At 37.7% G+C, this 20,089-nt stretch overlaps 1 protein-coding gene across 3 annotated transcripts in view; it reads right to left on the bottom strand.

Moving 5' to 3' along the window:
• Positions 1–372: 372 nt before the first annotated feature.
• The window catches only part of hbs1l (HBS1-like translational GTPase), a 55,374-nt gene continuing 35,657 nt past the window's right edge, over positions 373–20,089 (bottom strand). For 2 of the 3 annotated variants that reach the window (XM_052091285.1, XM_052091288.1), the window contains 12 exons: positions 17,837–17,954; positions 15,576–15,722; positions 15,354–15,428; positions 9,212–9,329; positions 8,861–8,929; positions 7,385–7,489; positions 6,104–6,194; positions 5,799–5,907; positions 5,661–5,693; positions 5,342–5,442; positions 2,156–2,300; positions 373–2,028 (listed from right to left, as the gene is read on the bottom strand). In XM_052091285.1, coding sequence (XP_051947245.1) covers positions 2,017–2,028; positions 2,156–2,300; positions 5,342–5,442; positions 5,661–5,693; positions 5,799–5,907; positions 6,104–6,194; positions 7,385–7,489; positions 8,861–8,929; positions 9,212–9,329; positions 15,354–15,428; positions 15,576–15,722; positions 17,837–17,954 — 1,123 coding nt within the window. In that variant the 3' untranslated portion in view covers positions 373–2,016. The remainder of the gene's footprint in view (positions 2,029–2,155; positions 2,301–5,341; positions 5,443–5,660; positions 5,694–5,798; positions 5,908–6,103; positions 6,195–7,384; positions 7,490–8,860; positions 8,930–9,211; positions 9,330–15,353; positions 15,429–15,575; positions 15,723–17,836; positions 17,955–20,089) is intronic. The other variant, XM_052091286.1, reaches the window with a different exon arrangement.

The following is a 20,089-nucleotide window of genomic DNA, read 5'->3' as shown; positions in this document are numbered from 1 at the left end:
AAATCATACATATCTGGGATGGCATGAGAATGAGTAAACGAGATAATTTTTGGGGTGAACTATCCCTTTAACCTAGGAAATTTTAAAGCATCGATATTTGTTATATATTTCCTCAAGTTTATAACTTAGTCTCAGTCTTTAACAACATTCTTTAAAAAAGTCAATTATTATTAAATATCAGCCAGTGTAAAGGAAAATTACAGCTCCACACTTTCATATGGCATCCTTTGAAGAAAACAACTCCTTATCAGCAAACATTTAAACAGATGTGATGAGAATTTGTAATTAGCACTTTTTACCAGAAGTGGAAAATTATAATTGAGATTTGCACCTCAAATAAGGTCATTCAGCATTACTCTTAATGGTTGTCCATATATAATCATTTATTTAGCACAAATTAAAATTGCCTGGGGATTAAATACATGTACACAAATTTTATTTTACAGTTTATTTACTGGCTGTCAACACACAGACACTCATGTTTTCCACAGTGATTTTTATTTTTCTGATGAAGCTTTTCCCGGATCTAAAAACTTCAGCCTCAATACACCCAAACAAAAAGTTATTTAAATTAAAACACCTTAATATTAATGTCAAGATCAAATAAGTCAGATACAATAATGTCCTTCAGAAGCTTAAAGAAAGTTTGATTATACACCGATCAGACACAACATTAAAACAACCTGCCTAATATTGTGTAGGTCCCCCACGTGTCGCCAAAACAGCGCCAACCTGCATCTCAGAATAACATTCTGAGATAATATTCTTCTCACAATTGTGCAGAGTGGTTATCTGAGTTACTGTAGACTTTGTCAGTTTGAACCAGTCTGGCCATTCTCTGTTGACCTCTCTCATCAACAAGGCATTTCCATCCACAGAACTGCCGCTCACTGGATGTTTTTTTGTTTTTGGCGCCATTCCGAGTAAATTCTAGAGACTGTTGTGCGTGAAAATCCCAGAAAATCAGAAGTTGGCAGCAACAATCCATGCCATGGTCCAAATCACTGAGATCACATTTTTTTTTCTCCATTCTGATGGTTGATTAAAAAGTTAACTGAGCATTAACTGAAGCTCCTGACCCATATCTCTCAACAGAGAATGGCCAGAATGGTTCAAATTGGCAAAGCCTACAGTAACTCAGATAACCACTCTGTACAATTGTGGGTTGGCACTGTTTTGGCAGCACGAGGGGGACCTTCACAATATTTGGTAGGTGGTTTTAATGTTGTGGCAGATCTGTGTAGATTCCCAGATGAGTTTATGCCTCATTTAATTCTTTCCCATCCCCTCCACATCTCTTTCTCCACTAATCATCTTGCCAAGTTTATTTAATTCTCAATACATATGTTTTCCAGAAAACGACTGAAAAGATGTAGTGACAATTGAACAGCAGGTATAATACACACACTGTCCGTGCAGCTCTTATGAGAAACTAATGGAGTTGAGAGCATGCAGCCAGCATTGTTCTGTTTGTTTTTTCGTGTCCCCTCAACTATACACCCTTAAATATTTTTTTTTATTAAATCTTTAAAACCTTTGACATGAACCAAGGTTAAATGTCCCATATTGCTACCACACGGTCATCAGAAATGTTGAAATTTACAACGATCTAAAAGAAAATGTCACATTATAAAATACAAATTTGTTGAGTTTGTTGATCGAAGATTCATAAACGAATGGATGGAAGTACAGGTAAACATTTTGTGTTAAAGTGTATGGATCATTAAGAGGTATTAAGTTAAAAGATTTTGAGGGAAATGTGGGTCTATTACACAGTTCATTTGAATTTTGAAAGCTGAAGAGCAATTCAGACACAAGACATTCACTCACACCACAACATTAAGCCTTTGAAAAGGTGTGTGTTGTCTGTAAAATTAACTGCAGCTAGCATCAGGTTGCCTAAAGGGTATCTTTGTGTGTATGCACTTTGTTTTTGTGTATGCTCCGAGGAGGAATTGCACTTCTGTTCAGAGATTTCATCCAGTATGTTCTGATGGATCCAATTCAGACTGGTGTTTATTCTTTGATCTACAACAGGATAAGCATCAACAGTATTAACAAGTTAAATTGTTATGACGCAATGTCCAGAAATGCTGATGGATACAAGACATTGTATATTTTTCAAGGTCTGTATTTGTTTCAGAGCACGTTTTACCTCTGTGACGACTCCAGCAGCAATAGTCGAGCCCACATATCTGAGCATGAATCGACCCAGTTCTTTATAATCCTTATAAAGTTCCAGAGCCACAGGCCTATGTGTTTGAATCTCCACCACTGCGTTCTGTCCTTTACTCAAACACCTGCACAACAGAAGTACAACATTAAGACCCTTTTCCTAAATCACAAGTCTAAACAGAAGAAAAAAAAGAATGGTTACCCCCAAAATTCAAACTTGCTGCATCAATACGAGTCACACCAGGTTTGATGTATCCAAAAGCAATGCGTGGAATAGCAAATAAGATATAGAGATACAGCGGAGGGGAAGATTTTAACTGAATAACGACTTCAATTTTGGTCTGTTCCATAGACAAAGTTCTCTGAATATAGAAGACTCTGAATATAGTGAACAAGTTGTAACTTTTTTTTTTTTTACCGTTTTGGAGTTTGACAGCTCCTGATCACTGTATATTTTCATTGTATGAAAAAGAACAGCACTAACATTCTTTAGAGCTTCTTTTGTGTTCTAAAAAAGAAAATTATATTGGTTTAACCCTGTAAGCCATAAAGGTGCTTTTAAAGATTTTTTGTTTCAGTGGCATGCCCAAATTAAAGAGGGTAAATCATTTGGTATAATTTTAAAGAAAACATAAAAACATATATATAATATAGACAGCCATTTTCAGGTCTCTCCAGAGATTTTCGATTGGGTTTAAGTCTGGGCTCTGGTTGGGCCACTCAAGGACATTCTCAGAGTTGTCCCTAAGCCACTTTTGCATTGTCTAGGCTTTGCGCTTAGGGTCATTGTCCTGTTGGAAGGTGAACCTTCAGCCTCGTCTGAGGTCCTGAGTGCCCTGGACCAGGTTTTCATTAAGGAAATCTCTGTATTTTGCTGTATTCAGCTTCTCTTCAACCCTGACAAATCCCCCAGTCCCTGCCACTGAAAAACAACCCCACAGCATGATGCTACCACCACCATGCTTCACCGTTGTGATGGTATTGTGCAGTTGATAAGCAGTGCCTGGTTTCTTTCAGGCCAAACAGTTCAATCTTTGTTGCATCAGACCAGAGAATCTTGAGAGTCCTTAAGGTCCTTTTTTTTTATGCGTCTTGCACTGAGGAGAGGCTTCTGTCTGGCCACACTGCCTTAAAGCCCAGATTGGTGGAGTGCTGCGGTAATGGTTGGCCATCTGCAAGTTCTCCCATCTCCACACATGATCTCTGGACCTCAACTAGAGTGACCAATGGGTTGGAACAACCAGGACCAAGGCCCTTCTCCCCCGATTGTTCAGTTTGGCCGGGCATCTCTAGGAAGAGTCCTGATTGTTCCAAACTTCTTCCATTTAAGAATTATGGAGGCCACTGTGCTCTTGGGAACCTTCAATGCAGCCAACTTTTTTTGTAGCCTTCCCCAGATCTGTGCCTCGACACAATCCTGTCTCTGAGCTCTACATGCAGTTCCTTTAACCTCATGGCTTGGCTTATGCTCTAATATGCATTTTCAGCTGTGAGACCTCATTTAGACAGGTGTGTGCCTTTCCAAATCATGCCCAATCAATTGAATCTGCCACATGTGGACTCCAAAAGTGTAGAAACATCTCAAAGATGATCCAGAGAAATGGGATGCACCTGAGCTAAATTTCAAGTGTCATAGCAAAAGGTCTGAATACTTAAAGTTGAAATCAGAAGTTTGCATACACTTAGGTGTAAGTCATAAAAACTCAACAGATTTAATATTAGCAAACTATAGTTTTGGCAAGTCGTTTAGGACATCTACACTCTGTGCATGACAAGTAATTTTTCCAACTATTTTTACAGGCAGATTGTTTCACTTTTAATTGACTAAATCACAATTCCAGTGGGTCAGAAGTTTACATACACGGTTAACTGTCCCTTTAAGCAGCTTGGAAAATTCCAGAAAATTATGTCAAGCCTTTAGACAAATCGCTTCTGATAGGAGGTGTACTGAACTGGAGGTGTACCTGTGGATGTGTTTTAAGGCCTACCTTCAAACTCAGTGTCTCTTTGCTTGGCATCATGGGAAAATCAAAAGAAATCAGCCAAGATCTCAGAAAAACAATTATGGACATCCACAAGTCTGGTTCATCCTTGGGAGCAATTTCCAAACACCTGAAGGTACCACGTTCATCTGTACAAACAATAGTATGCAAGTATAAACACCATGGGGCCATGCAGCATCATACCGCTACGGAAGGAGATGCATTCTGTTTCCTAGAACTTAATGTAGGTTGGTGCGAAAAGTGCAAATCAGTCCCAGAACAACAACAAAAGACGTTGCGAAGATGCTGGAGGAAACAGGTAGACAAGTATCCATAATCAACAATAAAACAAGTCCTATATGGAGATAACCTGAAAGGCTACTCAACAATGAAGAATCCACTGCTCCAAAACTGCCATAAAAAAGCCAAACTACAGTTTGCAAGTGCACATGGGGACAAAGATCTTACTTTTTGAGAAATGTCCTCTGGTCTAATGAAACAAAAATGTAACTGTTTGGCCATAATGATCATCGTTATGTTTGGAGGAAAAAGGGTGAGGCTTGCATGCTGAAGTGCACCATCCCAACTGTGAAGCATGGGGTTGGAAGCATCATGTTGTGGGGGTGCTTTGCTGCAGGAGGGACTGATGCACTTCACAAAATAGATGGCATCATGGGGAAGGAAATTATGTGCATATATTGAAGCAACATCTCAAGACATCAGACAGGAAGTTAAAGCTTGATCGCTAATGGTTCTTCCACATGGACAATGACACCAAGCATACCTCCAAAGTTGTGGCAAAATGGCTTAAGGACAACAAATTCAAGGTATTGGAGTGGTCATCACAAAGTCCTGACATCAATCCAATCGAAAATGTGTGTGCAGAACTGAAAAAGTGTGTGCGAGCAAGGAGGCCTACAACCCTGACCCAGTTACACCAGTTCTGTCTGGAGGAATAGGCAAAACATTTTTAAAATAAAGAAGTGATCCTAACTGACCTAAGACAGGGAATGTTTTCTAAGATTAAATGACAGGAATTGTGAAAAACGGAGTTTAAATGTATTTGGCATTTACTTCCATGTTTTCATTTTTCAGGTGAAATATTCCTTTAAACTAAAACCCCTGTGTGGCATTTAACAAATATGATTCCACTACCATAGCATCTATCCATTTCACACACTTACTTTGGTTTCTTCTTGAGAACTTCTCCACTGCTCTTGTGTAATATGCTGACTAACTTCTTAATTGTGGCAGGTTCACTGACTGTCTGATAATGCAACAGCACCTGAGAATCAAAGACACGAAAACAGAAAACAAGTTGATACAAAAGGCTAATTGAAGCATAACATGTCCATGAACTTTTCTAAAATCAAGATTTTAGTAAAAATGTATATGAATGCAGGGAATAAGGGAAAGATCTAGTTTTTCAAAACATGCAGCCTCAATTAGTATGAGGTGATAAAAGCTGCATGCATAATAATTATAAAATAATTAACAAAATACCTTTGAACTTTCCAAAGGTATCATACAATCTACCTGTAATACATTTGCACATCACCCATAAAAATGTACCGATATATTTATATACTAGAAATACAAAACATAACTGAATGCAGTGAGATAAAGTTAATGTTTTCTCACAGGGAAGCCTTGAGTAACCGGAACTTCTATATTAAAGAGGAGAATTCTTGCTCGGAACCTTGTACACGCTCTGATGGGCTCTTTGGGATCACAGAATATACATCCAACACTACAGAGAGAAGAGAGCGACGCGAAAACATGATTATACAGAATCATTAGCGTATGTTGATTTTTAAAAAATTATTTATTGGGTATAAGAATTATGCAATTACACAAAATATTATGCAATCAAAATGTTATGATATACAGTAGTATGATCAAAGGAAGGGAATGTTTTCCACACCAATGTTTGTTTGCATGCTCACTTTATTTTGATGATATCCATGCCAGTTACCGTCAGACTGACATGATGACCAGCAGCTGCCCAGTCTAAAGCTTCATCATGGAGGGTGATCCCTACAGAGAAATAAAAGTTTGCATTAAGCATCCAAAATAGGTAAAACTGTGAAAACAAGTTTAAAACAGTTTCCAGACGAGGAGTGAATGGCCAGTACACACAACATGTCATATCACAGACCTTACAGAAAAACTGCATTCAATTTATTCTCTATTTTCATCATTTGGCTGGATTGCAAATAACACAGATTTCATCCATAAACGTCTCTATTAAAATTGGAAAAAAGTTTTAGCAAATAAAAATATAGAAGTTTATTGTCCTATGGCATGCCTGTCCTCATCTTGAATAGTGAAATACAGTAACATATCAAAATAAAGAATGTGGAAAGTTAGAGACATTATCTAACAGAGATCTACTTAAAAATTAAGGGTCATGAATTGACATTGCCCCAAAAATGGAATGGAATAAATACTGACTCGCAAAGCAATCTCCTTGAAAATCTCACTAAAGAGAACAACAACAGGAGGTAAACAAAACTTAAGACCAAGCGGTTAAATTAGGAGGAGGGAGCATTTTACCTCCTAATATTAATTACATTTTTTATATTTATGTAAACTACTTCCATGTTTACGTATTCAGTCCTGCAGCTTGACACCTCCACATAACAGAAAGACAGATTTTCAGCATTATTAAACACATAATTCACACCTTGAAATGTTCTGCAGTATGACATGCTAACCTCCAACGACTACGTTTTTAATTGTATTATATTTTCTATGCATGCACAGTTCAGAGAGTTTGATTGGGAAATTTGTGCTTTTAAAGAAATGGAATCACTGCACTCTACCGGTTCAGGGTGTGTAGATCCACAAACATTATTAACAGTCTCAAAAACAAGATGATCTACACTCCTTTTTCTCAATTTTTTTTATATCTCACAGTACAGGAGAACACAGATGTATGACCGCTGAAATTAACTTGTGAAGGGGAAAAGTTGAGAACTTAACTAAAATGGAACCAGCCTACACTTCCCTTCATGCAAATACAGAAATTCTAATCTAAAATCATAATGTTTTTTTATATATATATCCATGTCAATGTCAACTACAAGAGTTCTAGAGAGAAAAACATATACAACCCACCAGAAGAGGGTGCCGTCACATTTCTTGTCAGCAGGTGGTAACAGTGGCTGTTCCGTTGTAAAGCAATGCATCTTTCTAGATGAAAAATCTGATGAATGCATGTCTACCTTTCACAGTGCAGGTCTCATTAGGTGGCATGACCAGTGCCTTGTCTCCTGTCTCAATAAAGCCAGCCTCGATCTTTCCTGTCACACAGAACCCAGAGCCCTGATCTGAAAACAGAGAGACGCTTCAACTTATCAATATAAACCATCTATTTCTCAACTTATAACGAGTGATGATGGTACGGTGCGAAACAGTGTATGAGTGCAGAAATAAGGCTGTTTCATGGTTGGGTTTCCCTTTTAAGATTAAAACATACAAGCAGCAACAGCACTGTTTTTAGACTGAAATAAATTTTTACTACATACAGTGACCCCAAAAAGTACTTGGACACTTAAAAGTGAAGTGTGTAATTTGGTTACGTCACCAAATAGAATTACTAAAATGATGACTATTTTCAGAGGTTTCCCAAACATACTCCTCCGAAACCATTGGCTGGACAAACAGATTAGCCCTGCCCCAAACTAACACCAGTGCCAGTGTTTACATTTTTCTGAGAAATTAGATTACAAATAGCTTACTTACTGTATAATTGTTTCTGAATACTAGCATAAGAGAAAATATTTTAACATCAAAACAATTAAAAATAGTAACACTTTACAATAAGGTTTTGTTTGTTAACATTACTTAATGCATTAGGTATCATGAACAAACAATGAACAATATATTGTTAAGAATGTATTAATATTGCTTAACGTTAGTTAATAAAAATACAATTGTTAGTTCACAGTTCATTAAATAATGTCAACAAAAAACTTTTGATTTAAAAATGTATTAGTATATAGAAATTAACAAACCAAGATTAATAAATGCTGTAAAAGTATTGTTCATTGTTAACTAATGTTGTTAATATATGGAACCTTATTGTAAAGCGTTACCTTAAATGTATGAAAGTCTTGATAAACCTATAATCTTTAATTATCTCTATTAATTATTTATTTAAAAATGTCTTATTAATTTTAAACTAAGCAGCATTTTATTTATATATATATATATATATATATATATATATATATATATATATATATATATATATATATATACACAACAATCAAAAACTCTGGATACTCTGCTAGGGTACTTATGTGAACTTGAGGGGAACTAACTTCATATCTCCACTATAAATCACCTTGGGTCCAGCTGGTTAAAAATAACTGCAAAAGTGACCAGGAAAAGTGAAGTTAGTTCTGAGAAAAGGTCAAGCATCATGTTTTTACCACTTGCTTTGCTACTTAATTGCAATCAATTCCACTTTTTTAAGTGTGAAAATGTGTCCAAACACTTTATGGGGCTACTGTTGATCTACATTGTGCAATTTGATTTTTGTATATTTTGTGGTACAAAATCTTTCTGTATAATAATATGTTTTATTTATATAGCGCCTTTCAACAAGTTCAAGGACACTTTACACTCCATATACATTTAACAGGACAAAGTACATTAATATACATTTCAACATTCATGACGGTTCCCATGCTGACCTTTGAAGACGTCTGACACACAGAGTCTGAACGGCTTCTCTACTGACCTCTGAGGAGGTTTAAAAGCATCTGCAGAAAGAGAGATCAAGAGAAATTAACACAGACATGAGGAAAGCTGCAGTGTTTTTAAGGTTTTCTGTTTGCCTCATCAAGTTTTGGTGAGTCAGAGTAAAACTGCTGAGGATTCTTACAGCTCTACCGCCAATCAGATCACAAGACAAGAGCTGCTGTGGTTATCATCACAGAAGAGAATTCAACATTCTTACACACTAACACACACATGTACATGAATAGACTGAAAAGCACACATACACAAAACATGCATATTTTAAGGATCAAATACACACACACCTATCTGTTCAAGTAAGCATGGCCCAGTGTACCAGGCAGTAAGATCCGGTACTTTGCTCCTGATGGTCAGATTCTCTCCTGAAAGGCCACTTGTAGGGATGTAAAACACATCTGAATCCTGCAAAAACAATGACATTTTGAATATGCATTACATATAAATGTGCTTTATATAGAAAGGAAAATAATAAAACAAATAAATAAATAAAAAAATACAAATAGAAAAAAATCATGCATCTCAAAACAACTAATGATAAAACACAGTAAATAAAATGATAGTAATTAATTAATTGAAAACAATAGTATCAACTTCTCCAAGTTCTGAGGGTAGAGAGTTCCATAGTTTTGGAGCATAAGAAGAGAAGGCCACGTCACTCACAGAGCCTGAGGAAGTGTTATAAAAACAGATTTCGAGGAGCGGAGATCGAGCTTTGGAGTGTATGGGGTTAAAATCTTAAAGCATAAGAATTTAAAACACAAAACCTGACAGGTAGCCAGTGAAGGAATTCCAAGATAGGAGTGTGATCAATCAATGTGAGAGAAGGCGAAAGTATTGATTAGCTTTTCAGCCACAGAGAATGATAACATAGGGAGCAGCCTTGCAATGTTTCTGAGGTGATAAAAGGATGTTAAAACAGTATTTTTTACATGTGGATCAAATGAAAAATTTGCATCAAATATAAAACGTCTCGGTTACGAAAGTAACCTCTGTTCCCTGAGACGAAGGGAACGAGACACTGAGTTTATTAACGCAAATGGGAGTGCCTTCATACACAACCTATTTGAAACCTCTCTACAATAAAGCCAATATTGTAATATTGGCTATGGTGTTTGAGCCCCGCCTGACCACTATCAAAACAGGTGCACAGGCACCATTTCCTCAGAATTTCTGACTCGGAACAAGGAGCGCATCGCTCGTGCCTCAAGAACTCTGAGTCTTGTAGTGCGGCTAGCGTTCACAATGACTCGTTGCCTTCGTCTCAGGGAACCGTGGTCACGCACGTAGCCGAGATGTTCCCTCATGAATCAGTCCACTTGACATTGCGTTTATTAATGCATATGGTGAACAGAATGCTGCAGTGAGTGATCCTCGTGATGGCCAGGAGGGGATCACTCATAAGGAATATGAACTATAGTCGTATAGTATGAATTAACTCCCTATGAACCCAGTCGGGAAGGGAGTTTATTTAAATAATAAAGTGCTTGTGACTTTATGGAATTATAATGGCCTGAATGTAGGCAGTTGTGCAAATGATGGGGAGCCCGTACTTAACTCTTTCCCCGCCAAACACGGAATTTTCCGGGTTTTATGAAAAAACGCTTCCCCGCCAAACACGGAATTTTCCGGGTATCCGTGTTTTAGGTGGTATACGGTAAGGAAGACCTGCGCGCATGTTTTGAAAGAGTACGCAACTCTTTGGTCAACGAAACAGACTGCGATCGTCTCAAACGTGAAGTGGAACACCATACTAATACTAAAGCACTTGTTTGATAAAAATGCCTTTTTCTCAGCTTTTTGTCCGAAATGTTGTTTTTGACAAAACCTACCTCTGTTCAAGTGGCAATAAAAAAAAAGAACAAATGAAGATAAAATAAAATCGTTTTTTTTGCCTAAAAGCAGAGGCGCAGATCTTTATTTTGATATATAGCATCTTCATATATTCATGGAAGAAAATATTCTGCGGGCCATTAAATTTAGCGAAAATCGTCAAAAACCCTGGCGGTGGCTGGCAACTTTTTTAAAAACGCTGGCGGGAAAGAGTTAAAGGAAGGGCATATATATATATATATATATATATATATATATATATATATATATATATATATATATATATATATATATATATATATATATATATATATATTTGGCCAATGAATAGCAAATGCTCTAAACAGAGGACTTGTGAAGAAAGAGATGTTACGTCAAGGTTAAAAAACCTTGGGAATGTGTTTTGCAAGGACCATCCTGCTGCAAAGCATATGTCTTGTAAGGACACACCATTCGTCCATGGCCATGAGGAGGCCATGCCTCTAGTTGAGTGTGCTTTAACACCAATTGGGCAAGTCTGGCCCTGCGACTCATAAGCCAGGGTAATTGCATCGACAATCCAGTGAGAAGTCTTTGCTTGGAGACGGACATTCCTTTTGTGCATCCTCCATAGCATATAAAGAGCTTATCAGACTGTCTGAACTGGGGGGTGTGCTAAACGTATGCGTGTAGTGCCCGCACAGGGCATAACTAATGCAATGATTGTTCCTCATCTGAATTAAATGGAGGAGGGAAGAAGGTCTGAAGGTGAACCACCTGCGCTTGGAAGGGTGTGGTCAGGACCTTGGGTACATAGCCTTTTCTGGGTTTGACAGTGGCTCTTGAAAGACTGGGGCCAAACTTGACATGAGTTGTCGACTGATAATGCATGCATGTCACCTACCCATTTTACGGATGCCAGAGTCAGCAGTAGTGTGGTCTTAATGGAGAGCATGCGCAAATCAACAGAGTCCAAAGGCTCGAAGGGGGGCCCTGCGAGAGCTTTTAGGACTAAAGTTAAGTCGCAAGTCGGGACTTTCTGCCTGAAAACTTGGAACTTTGAGTACCAGAGGGGACAGTAGGTATTCTACACTGAGGCAAATAGATCAATTTCAGCTTTGCCAGATATTTCTCAAATCCTCAATACAGTTTGAGGGTGAAGTCTCCTGAATTCCGCCTTGCGGTTTATATATGACACGACTGTCATGTTGTCTGAGCGAACCAGGACATGACAGTTTGATATTTCTGACTGAAAATCCTTGAAGGCTAGAAATACAGCCGATGGCTTTAAGCACTGCGTGACACTTGCCCCAGCGTGACACCTTGCTGGTAAAATGCAGGAGCTGTCCGTGGTGATAAAGCAGCGGGATATAGTGATGCGATGTGTCCTTGGCGTAAAACACATCCGGTAAACGGCACTTCAGCCAGCTTTGAAGAGGTCTCATGTGTAAGAGACCTAATGGAATGACGGTGGATGTCACCGCCTAAAATCTCAATGCTTTCTGAAACAAGTTTCAGTGCACAAGGAACACATACAGAACGACATCTTGAAAGACTCGAACACGTAAGCAACTCTTTTAGATACAGTATAGATGTATAATTTATATCACACAAATACAAATACCCCTCAAAGAAGGGTAGAGGGCTTCGAGACAAGAGATCGCCGTCTTGAAGGAAAAAATTCTGAGGAAATGGTGTCTGTGCACCAGTTTTTATAGCGGTCAGTTTCATGCCAAAGCAGGCGGGGCTCTAACACCATAGCCAATATTAGAATCTTGCCATTATTGTAGACAGGTTTCAAATAGGTCATGTATGAAGGCACTCCCATATGCCTTAATAAACGCAATGTCAAGTGGATTGAGTCATAAGGGAACCCAGATTTTAGTTTGAAACTCCAAAACTAAGCTCTCAATGGACTTCTGTCTTATTACTGTTAAGACAAAGAAAATGTTGAGCCATCCAAGTTATTTTCACCAGGTTTAGAATGAGTTTATACCGATGACGTCTGCGTAGAAATGATAATTAAGACCCTGATCTTAAAAGCTGAACAATAGGAAAAATATAAATACTATAAAGTAAAGGGCTGAAAATTGTGTAGGACACCAGATTGGACTAAACCAATCTCAAACCTGTAACCACCTAGAGAGACAAACTGCCTGCGATCAGAGAGAAAGCACCTGAACCAGTTAAATGCAGTACTGGAGAGACCAAAGATAGATTCAAGATGGGTGGATAAAACGGTGAGATCAACAGTGTCGAAAGCAGCAAAGAGATCAAGAAGGATAAGAATAGAAAAAGAGCCCAAGTCTGAAGCCAGGAACAAGTCATTAGTGACCTTGACTAGAGCCATTTCTGTACTATGAAAACCAAACTGAAATTACTTAAAGTAACATGGTGGAGTTGAGAGAAATTTGAGAGAGGTGTGCCGGATAAACTAGACGAGCCTGAGAAATGAAACTGAAAAAAGATGTGGTAGCAAGAATATTTTTCATTAGTGCTAAAAAAGTCTAAACATGTTCCACCACCAGGCAAGGTGGTGGAACAATTACATTTGTGCAATCTATTATTAAGAGTATTGAAAAGATGTCTTGGATTATTTTGATGTACAATTATTTCAGAAAAATAACAGGATCTGGCCGATCTGATTTCTTTTTGTAATCATGTATGTCATGTCTTTCCAAGCCTGGTAATACACGTTCAGGCCAGAAAGATGGCACTTTCACTCTATTTTATGACAAACAGCCTTCATATAATGCCTGATAACAGCAGAGCCTTGCTATTCACAGAACATGTGTTAACCAGACTCGGAAACCGAGATGATGACGGGGAAACCTCCAGACATGCAAGTGATGACAAATTGTTAAAATCAAAATCTTTTGGCTTTCCACTGAAACAGTGGAAAAGAGATAGCAGTCGAAGACGAAGAGACAAAACGTGTTTTGGATGCAATATTCCATTGATTTGACAATGTTCATGAGTGTCTTTCGGCAAATAATAGTTCCATTTTAAATTCAGTAGCTGCCGTGCAGTGTGCCTTAAAGCCATGAAAGGACCCACATCCATCAAAGAGACGTAAATCCTGGGTTGACAGCAGGTTTGACCAACGTAGGAAACTCACAGAAAATAACAGCATTCCAAAGTTTAAACGGTAATCTCACATCGCAATGAAGAATAAATAAAGTAGTGCTCGGACTATAAAATGTAGAACTTCAAGCCGAGACTCCGAAAATCCGTGCTACCAGTAAAATAAATGAATAAACATTTAAACAGTGACAGGAGTGGCAGCCAAATGCGCCAGCGATCCCAGTAACATGATTACGTATATAAAATCCCAAAACTTTGTAAATGTATTCCACTAGTTACCATTTAAATAGTTAGTAATCAAAAGTTACATTTTTGCTGAAGAGATTACTTTGCATTTTATTGTAATTGGTTTCATTTAATATTTAGTCTGTTCAGATGGAATACATTCATATATATGATGTGATCCAAAGAACGTTTAAACAGCGGTGAAACACTTTCTTAAAATGTGTTACATTCACACGAGCAGACAGTAAGTTTGAAGTAAGTTTGGAGCAGCAGAAATAAAAATGAAACTAGTGTAAATTGAGTTGAGAACATTTAGCTTTATGCTTAGCTAAAATGCCATTTCTAGCCATTTTACATGCACCTGTTACTGGGTATGATTACATTATGATTATTTTATATCAAGAAAATCCACGTTAGATCATAATTTTTCTTCCTCTAGTAAGACCTTTGATAATAGGGTAAAGATGTACTGCAAAATTCTTATTCTTGATGAGAATGTTTGTATTGTTTTTCTGTAAAAAATATAAAAAATCCTTAAAACAAGTTCGATTTATTTTATTTATAAGAAGCAAAACTGCATGAGATATTTAGGCTTTTTTTCAGAGAATGTATTTTTGTTATGTGTATTTTGTCCTGCTGTACTGGCATATTGTTTTCCAATTGTTATTAACTTGTTTAAAGTCAAAACAAGTGAAACAATCTACCAGTGCTGAAGTAGCAATCGATAGCGCTTAGATTACATTACTGACCTTGAGTAGTCTAACGCATTACATTACAAATCACATTTTACAGCATGTTTTCTGTAATCTGAAGTGGAATACATTTTAAAAGTAACCCTCCCATTCCTGTTTGTAACAAATGACCAGCACAGACATCCATCCATTTATATACTTAAAAAGAGCACTATGGACATTTGGCTAACTATCTTCAGGTTCCGCAAATGAAAAAAAGTCATACTGGGTTGAAGGCTAGCAAAGTTTTGTAAGCTTTATTTAATGTTTTATTTGTGATATACCTGAAATTTTGTCAGATGAAGTGAATCAAAACGTGCAAATGTACAATTCTTTAGAATTGGAGTTGCTGGATGTGTCATAGCTCAGATAACACTTCACTTTATCATAATGCACAAACAGACATACATTTGTGCAAAGACACAAGAATGAGCATGCACTTAAAAGTAACTTGAAAGTAACACCTATGGTTTTCGAAACAAGTTTTATCATCTTAGGAAAGATTAACTTGAAACAAAATGTACTGGGGCAGAAGGTAATTAATCTAAACACCCTCCATGCACGCACAAAACATTACCTTAAAACCAGCTTGCTTCAGAAAGTGACCAAGCTTGGAGACAATTTCCTTGAACCTCTCTTGCTGCCAGTTCACCTGCACAAACGCACACATAAACACAGCATGATGTGATGAGCAAGACTGCTGGGAGTGAGGTTGTAGCCAAGTTCTCATACATAAATGAAAACAAGAATGCCATTGCAGTGGTTAGCGTATACTGTTGTAGTCACCATGGATACCCACCTGGTCCATCTTGTTGACAGCAACAGCAAGCTGAGTGACTCCAAGGGATCGGACCAGAAGTCCATGCTCCCTGGTCTGCCCACCTGCCTCGAACCCAGCCTCAAACTCCCCACGGCTGGCATCTACGACTAACATGGCCACATCTGCCTGCCAGTCACACACACACACAAAAGTTACACAAGCTTAAATGCACTGCCAGCTTCCACCATTAGTACAGACACCTGGGAAGACACAAACATTTCAGAAATGCACACAAACAAATGTGCTTTTCACACTTAAATTGTTAACCTTAAAAAATTAACGCTTAAAAAAAAAAGTAATCAGGGGTTATCTTGTTCCATGTTTCACACTTTGTAATACTGTTACAATGTTTGTTCTAATTCTGCCCTGGGTTAGCAATTTAAATTGTATACCTTGTGCATCATAATTCTGCTTAAGCAGGTCTTCAAACCGGGGGTTAAAAGCAAAGCTATCCCCTAATTAAAATTACAAGTGTGAAAAATTGCTTAACTCATGGTTAAAAGTGGCCTTGAAGGAATAGTTCACCAAAAATAACATTCTGATCATTTACTCACCCTCATACCATCCCAGATGTGTATGACTGACTTTCTTCTGCAGAACACAAACGAAGATAGATTTTTAGAAGAATATTTCAGCTCTGTAGGTCCATACAAAGTCCAAAACTTTGAAGCTCTATTCGACTCCAGTGGTTAAATCCATATCACCAGAAGATATGATAGGTTTGGGTGAGAAAGAGATCAATTCCTTTTTAACTGTAAATTCTCCTCCCAGCCCAGTAGGTAGCGATATGTACAACGAATGCAAATCAACAAAAATAAAAGATTGGGATTTCCTCTTGGGAAAGAAGAGCAATTAAGAGGGCTGTTTGAAAGTTGAAATTTATAGTTTAAAAAGGACTTTAAAATGTATCTGTTTCTCACATCGCTTCTGAAAACATGGATTTAACCACTGGAGTCTTATTGATTACTTTTATGCTGCCTTTGTGATCTTACAGAGCTGAAAATTTTGTTCTGAACAAAAAAACATCTGGGATGGCATGGGGTAATTACATTTTCATTTTTGGGTGAACTATTGTTTTAAAGGCCACTTTTTGTTTACCAGAGGTTGCGCAAGAAAAAAAACAGTTTTGTGTTCTGGTGAAACAGCAAGTTATATGAAATTATTAGCTGGGGAATGTTACTTTTAAAAGTAATGTGTTATATTATTGTGTTACTTATAACAAAAGCAATTGTAACATTATTTTGTGTGGAAAGAAGCCTGTTAGTTTCTTTTCTTATGATTTTGCATTAAAAAGTGCTAATTAGTGTGCAGAGTAAGAGTAAAGATGGTTCAAATGAAGACTGATGCACTAGGTTTAAATGGTTTTCCTGTTTCTTTTTTATTTGCCAAATGACTGACAGCAATTGGAACTTTGTCAATTAAAAAATAAATCTATATATAAATAAAAAAAAAAAACATTAAATGACAAATTTTATAGGGTGAAGCAACCCCTGATAGTTTCCAAGGTTTCCAAAATACAAGCAGAGGAACGTTTTGAAAAAGCCACAAAGAAAGTGCAAATACTCTTCAGGAAGTCAAACTACATATGGATGGCTTAAATTTAAATTTTAAATAAGATTAAGTATTTTAAAATGGAAAAAAATTATAACCTTCACCTTTAATAAAGATCTTATTCCTCAAGAAGTAATAAAACGTTAGTAAGAAGCTCACATGCATCTTTCTGAGGTCACTAAACATTTAAGTATTCCATATCAATATTGCTTTGTCACGTCAATTTCAACAGACATCACACAATGAGACATAGTAGACCTAATACACACCCCCACCCGCAATACACACACCCACACTCATTTGCCCCCAAAAACCCTCTCATCAGACTGTTGGGAGGAAATGAGTAAATCCGACCTGTACAAGGTGACTAATTTCATTCATTTCATTTGTTGGTATCAGCCAAATCCAAACACAGACACTCATATACAGACTACTAGTGGCGGCAGCACCCAAATCCACAAAGCAAAAGTTTCATTGAGACTTTCACAAGAAATTATGCACACGCATCGTTGTCCTCTCGTAAACTCCTGTGCGCACGCGCGCGCGCACACACACACGCACGCACACACTCACACACACACACGCACGCACACACACACGCACGCGCACACACACACGCACACACACACACACATGAATAGGCGAATAAAGAGCACCAGGAAGAGCGAGAAGGGAGCAAATGAAAGTACCTGCGCAGCCCCTGTGATCATGTTCGGAATAAAGTCCTTGTGTCCTGGTGCATCCATCAGTGTAATAACCTTAGAGTCTGTCTCAAACTTTGTCATGCCCACATCCATAGTCACACCTCTAAAAGACAAAAAGTGAGCAGATGATCTTTTGAACAAATGAGGCATGGTTTAAGGCATTCTATGAAATAGGAATGTGGCAGGGTGGAGGGCGGGGCCGGGTCGTGATCCTACACACCCGGTCCCGTATTAGGCTAATTAACTTTTCTTTTTTTTTTTTTTATCTCTCTCTCCTCTCTCTCTCACTGCCGCTCTGCGTTGGCCTTTTCCCTCTCTTTTAAATTTTACAGTGTTTTTTTGGGGGGTACTACACTGTTACAGGAGGTACCCCCCCAGTTTAATTATTTCTGTTTCCCTCCCTCTTCCAGGTAGACGGGGATGACCTGCCGGCAGACGGGGCTTAGGGCACACCCTCGCCCAGGGAAAGAGAGGGGGAGGGGTACGTCATGCTGGGGGCTCCCCAGCCTGAGAGAACGAGGGAGGAATGTGGCAGGGCGGAGGATGGGGCCGGGTCGTGATCCTACACACCCGGTCCTGTATTAGGCTAATCCAGCCTCCGTGAGGGATAAAGGTCGACTGCAGAGAATTGTGCGGGAGAGAGAGAGAGATCATTAACGGACATGTCCATCGTGTGTGTTTGTATTTGTTTAAGGTTTATATTAAACTATTATTTATATTGACAAGCCGGTTCTCGCCGCCTCCTTTCCATTGATCCCTTTACAAAGAACAAACACAAAAACAAGCAATTATATTCGGCATCAAGAAAATTAGACACCATTTTCATTAGAAACAAATGAAACCATCACATTACTGTAATGCGCTCATGCATTTTGTGTGTAATTCCCATAATCCTCAATGCTGATACTCATTAGATTCCCATTTTTGTAATAAATTATCTTTGATAATAGTTGTTTGTATGATTATATACACTGAAGAAAAATTATTCCTTGCTTCAGCAAATATTGCTAAATAAAATAAACTGAAACTGAAATACTAAAAATGTAATGTCAACTTTCCTTAAATGCTATATTTGTGACAAGATATTGAGATTATTCTGTCCTCATAATAATAAAGAAACGTTGCTAATTGTTTTTAGTGAAGCGACAATAATCTGAAGTTTAGTAAACCCAGCCTAATTTTTGAAGATTCCATGGGAAACCACGTGATGCAGAATGTGATTGAATTTTAAGCAAGCATATTTGGGACTGGCTGCCATTTTGGATGAGGAGAGCTCATGGTGGACAACACAAAGTTTTTGGCAAAAAATTCAACAGTAAATTACTTTAAACATAGTGTGAAATCAGTAGAACTGGGGAAATCAGAATCAGTTATTTTTTGCTACCAATTTTCTGTGTATTTAAGTTTATATTCGCTTATAGAAGTTACGTTAACTTGCGTTACGTTAAGTTTGCAAATCTACAGTATGTTAAACATTTGCCTGAATGAGGCTAATTAGATGTGTACATCTTCATAGTCAAACAAACACAAACTGCAAATCTTTTCAACGGGCAGACACTCCTAATCTTCAACCACTGCTCAGGGCAGTCAATCATGTGGCAGCTTTAAGTCCTCACTCGCATCGCAGAAACTCAGCAAACAACTGGTTATTCCAGCAAGTTAATTTCTTTTCTACAACAATTTAAAATGTTTAATGCAAACTAAAGACAACATGAATAAATACATGCATCAATATCATGTGAAATTTCGGTCTGTAATGAGTTTTTTGTGGTTGCCGCTTGCCTTAAACGATTTTGACGTTGTCAATGACAATAATTAATTTTCTGTGTGTGGCGCTTACACCATACTTTTCTCATGGAAAATACTGTGCTCTCGGGCATCACTCATTTCACTCATCAGGAAATAGGTACATTTAAAGTCAGAAGTTTGCATACACTTAGGTTGAAGTCATTTAAACTAATTTTTGAACCACTCCACAAATGTAATATTAGCAAGCTACAGTTTTGGCAAATCGTTTAGGACATCTACTTGAGTACTACATGACATGAGTAATTTTTCCAACAATAGTTTAATTTTAAATTGACTATATCACAATTCCAGTGGGTCAGACGTTCACATACACAAAGAAGCTTGGAAAATTCCAGAAAATTATGTCAAGCCTTTAGACAATTAGCTTCTGATAGGAGGTGTACTGAATTGGAGGTGTACTGTTTTAAGGCCTAACTTCAAACTCAGTGC

The sequence above is a fragment of the Xyrauchen texanus genome, chromosome 25, assembly GCF_025860055.1.
Source record: "Xyrauchen texanus isolate HMW12.3.18 chromosome 25, RBS_HiC_50CHRs, whole genome shotgun sequence".
In the NCBI taxonomy this organism is placed as follows: Eukaryota; Metazoa; Chordata; class Actinopteri; order Cypriniformes; family Catostomidae; genus Xyrauchen; species Xyrauchen texanus.
This window is presented reverse-complemented; position numbering and strand designations above follow the sequence as displayed.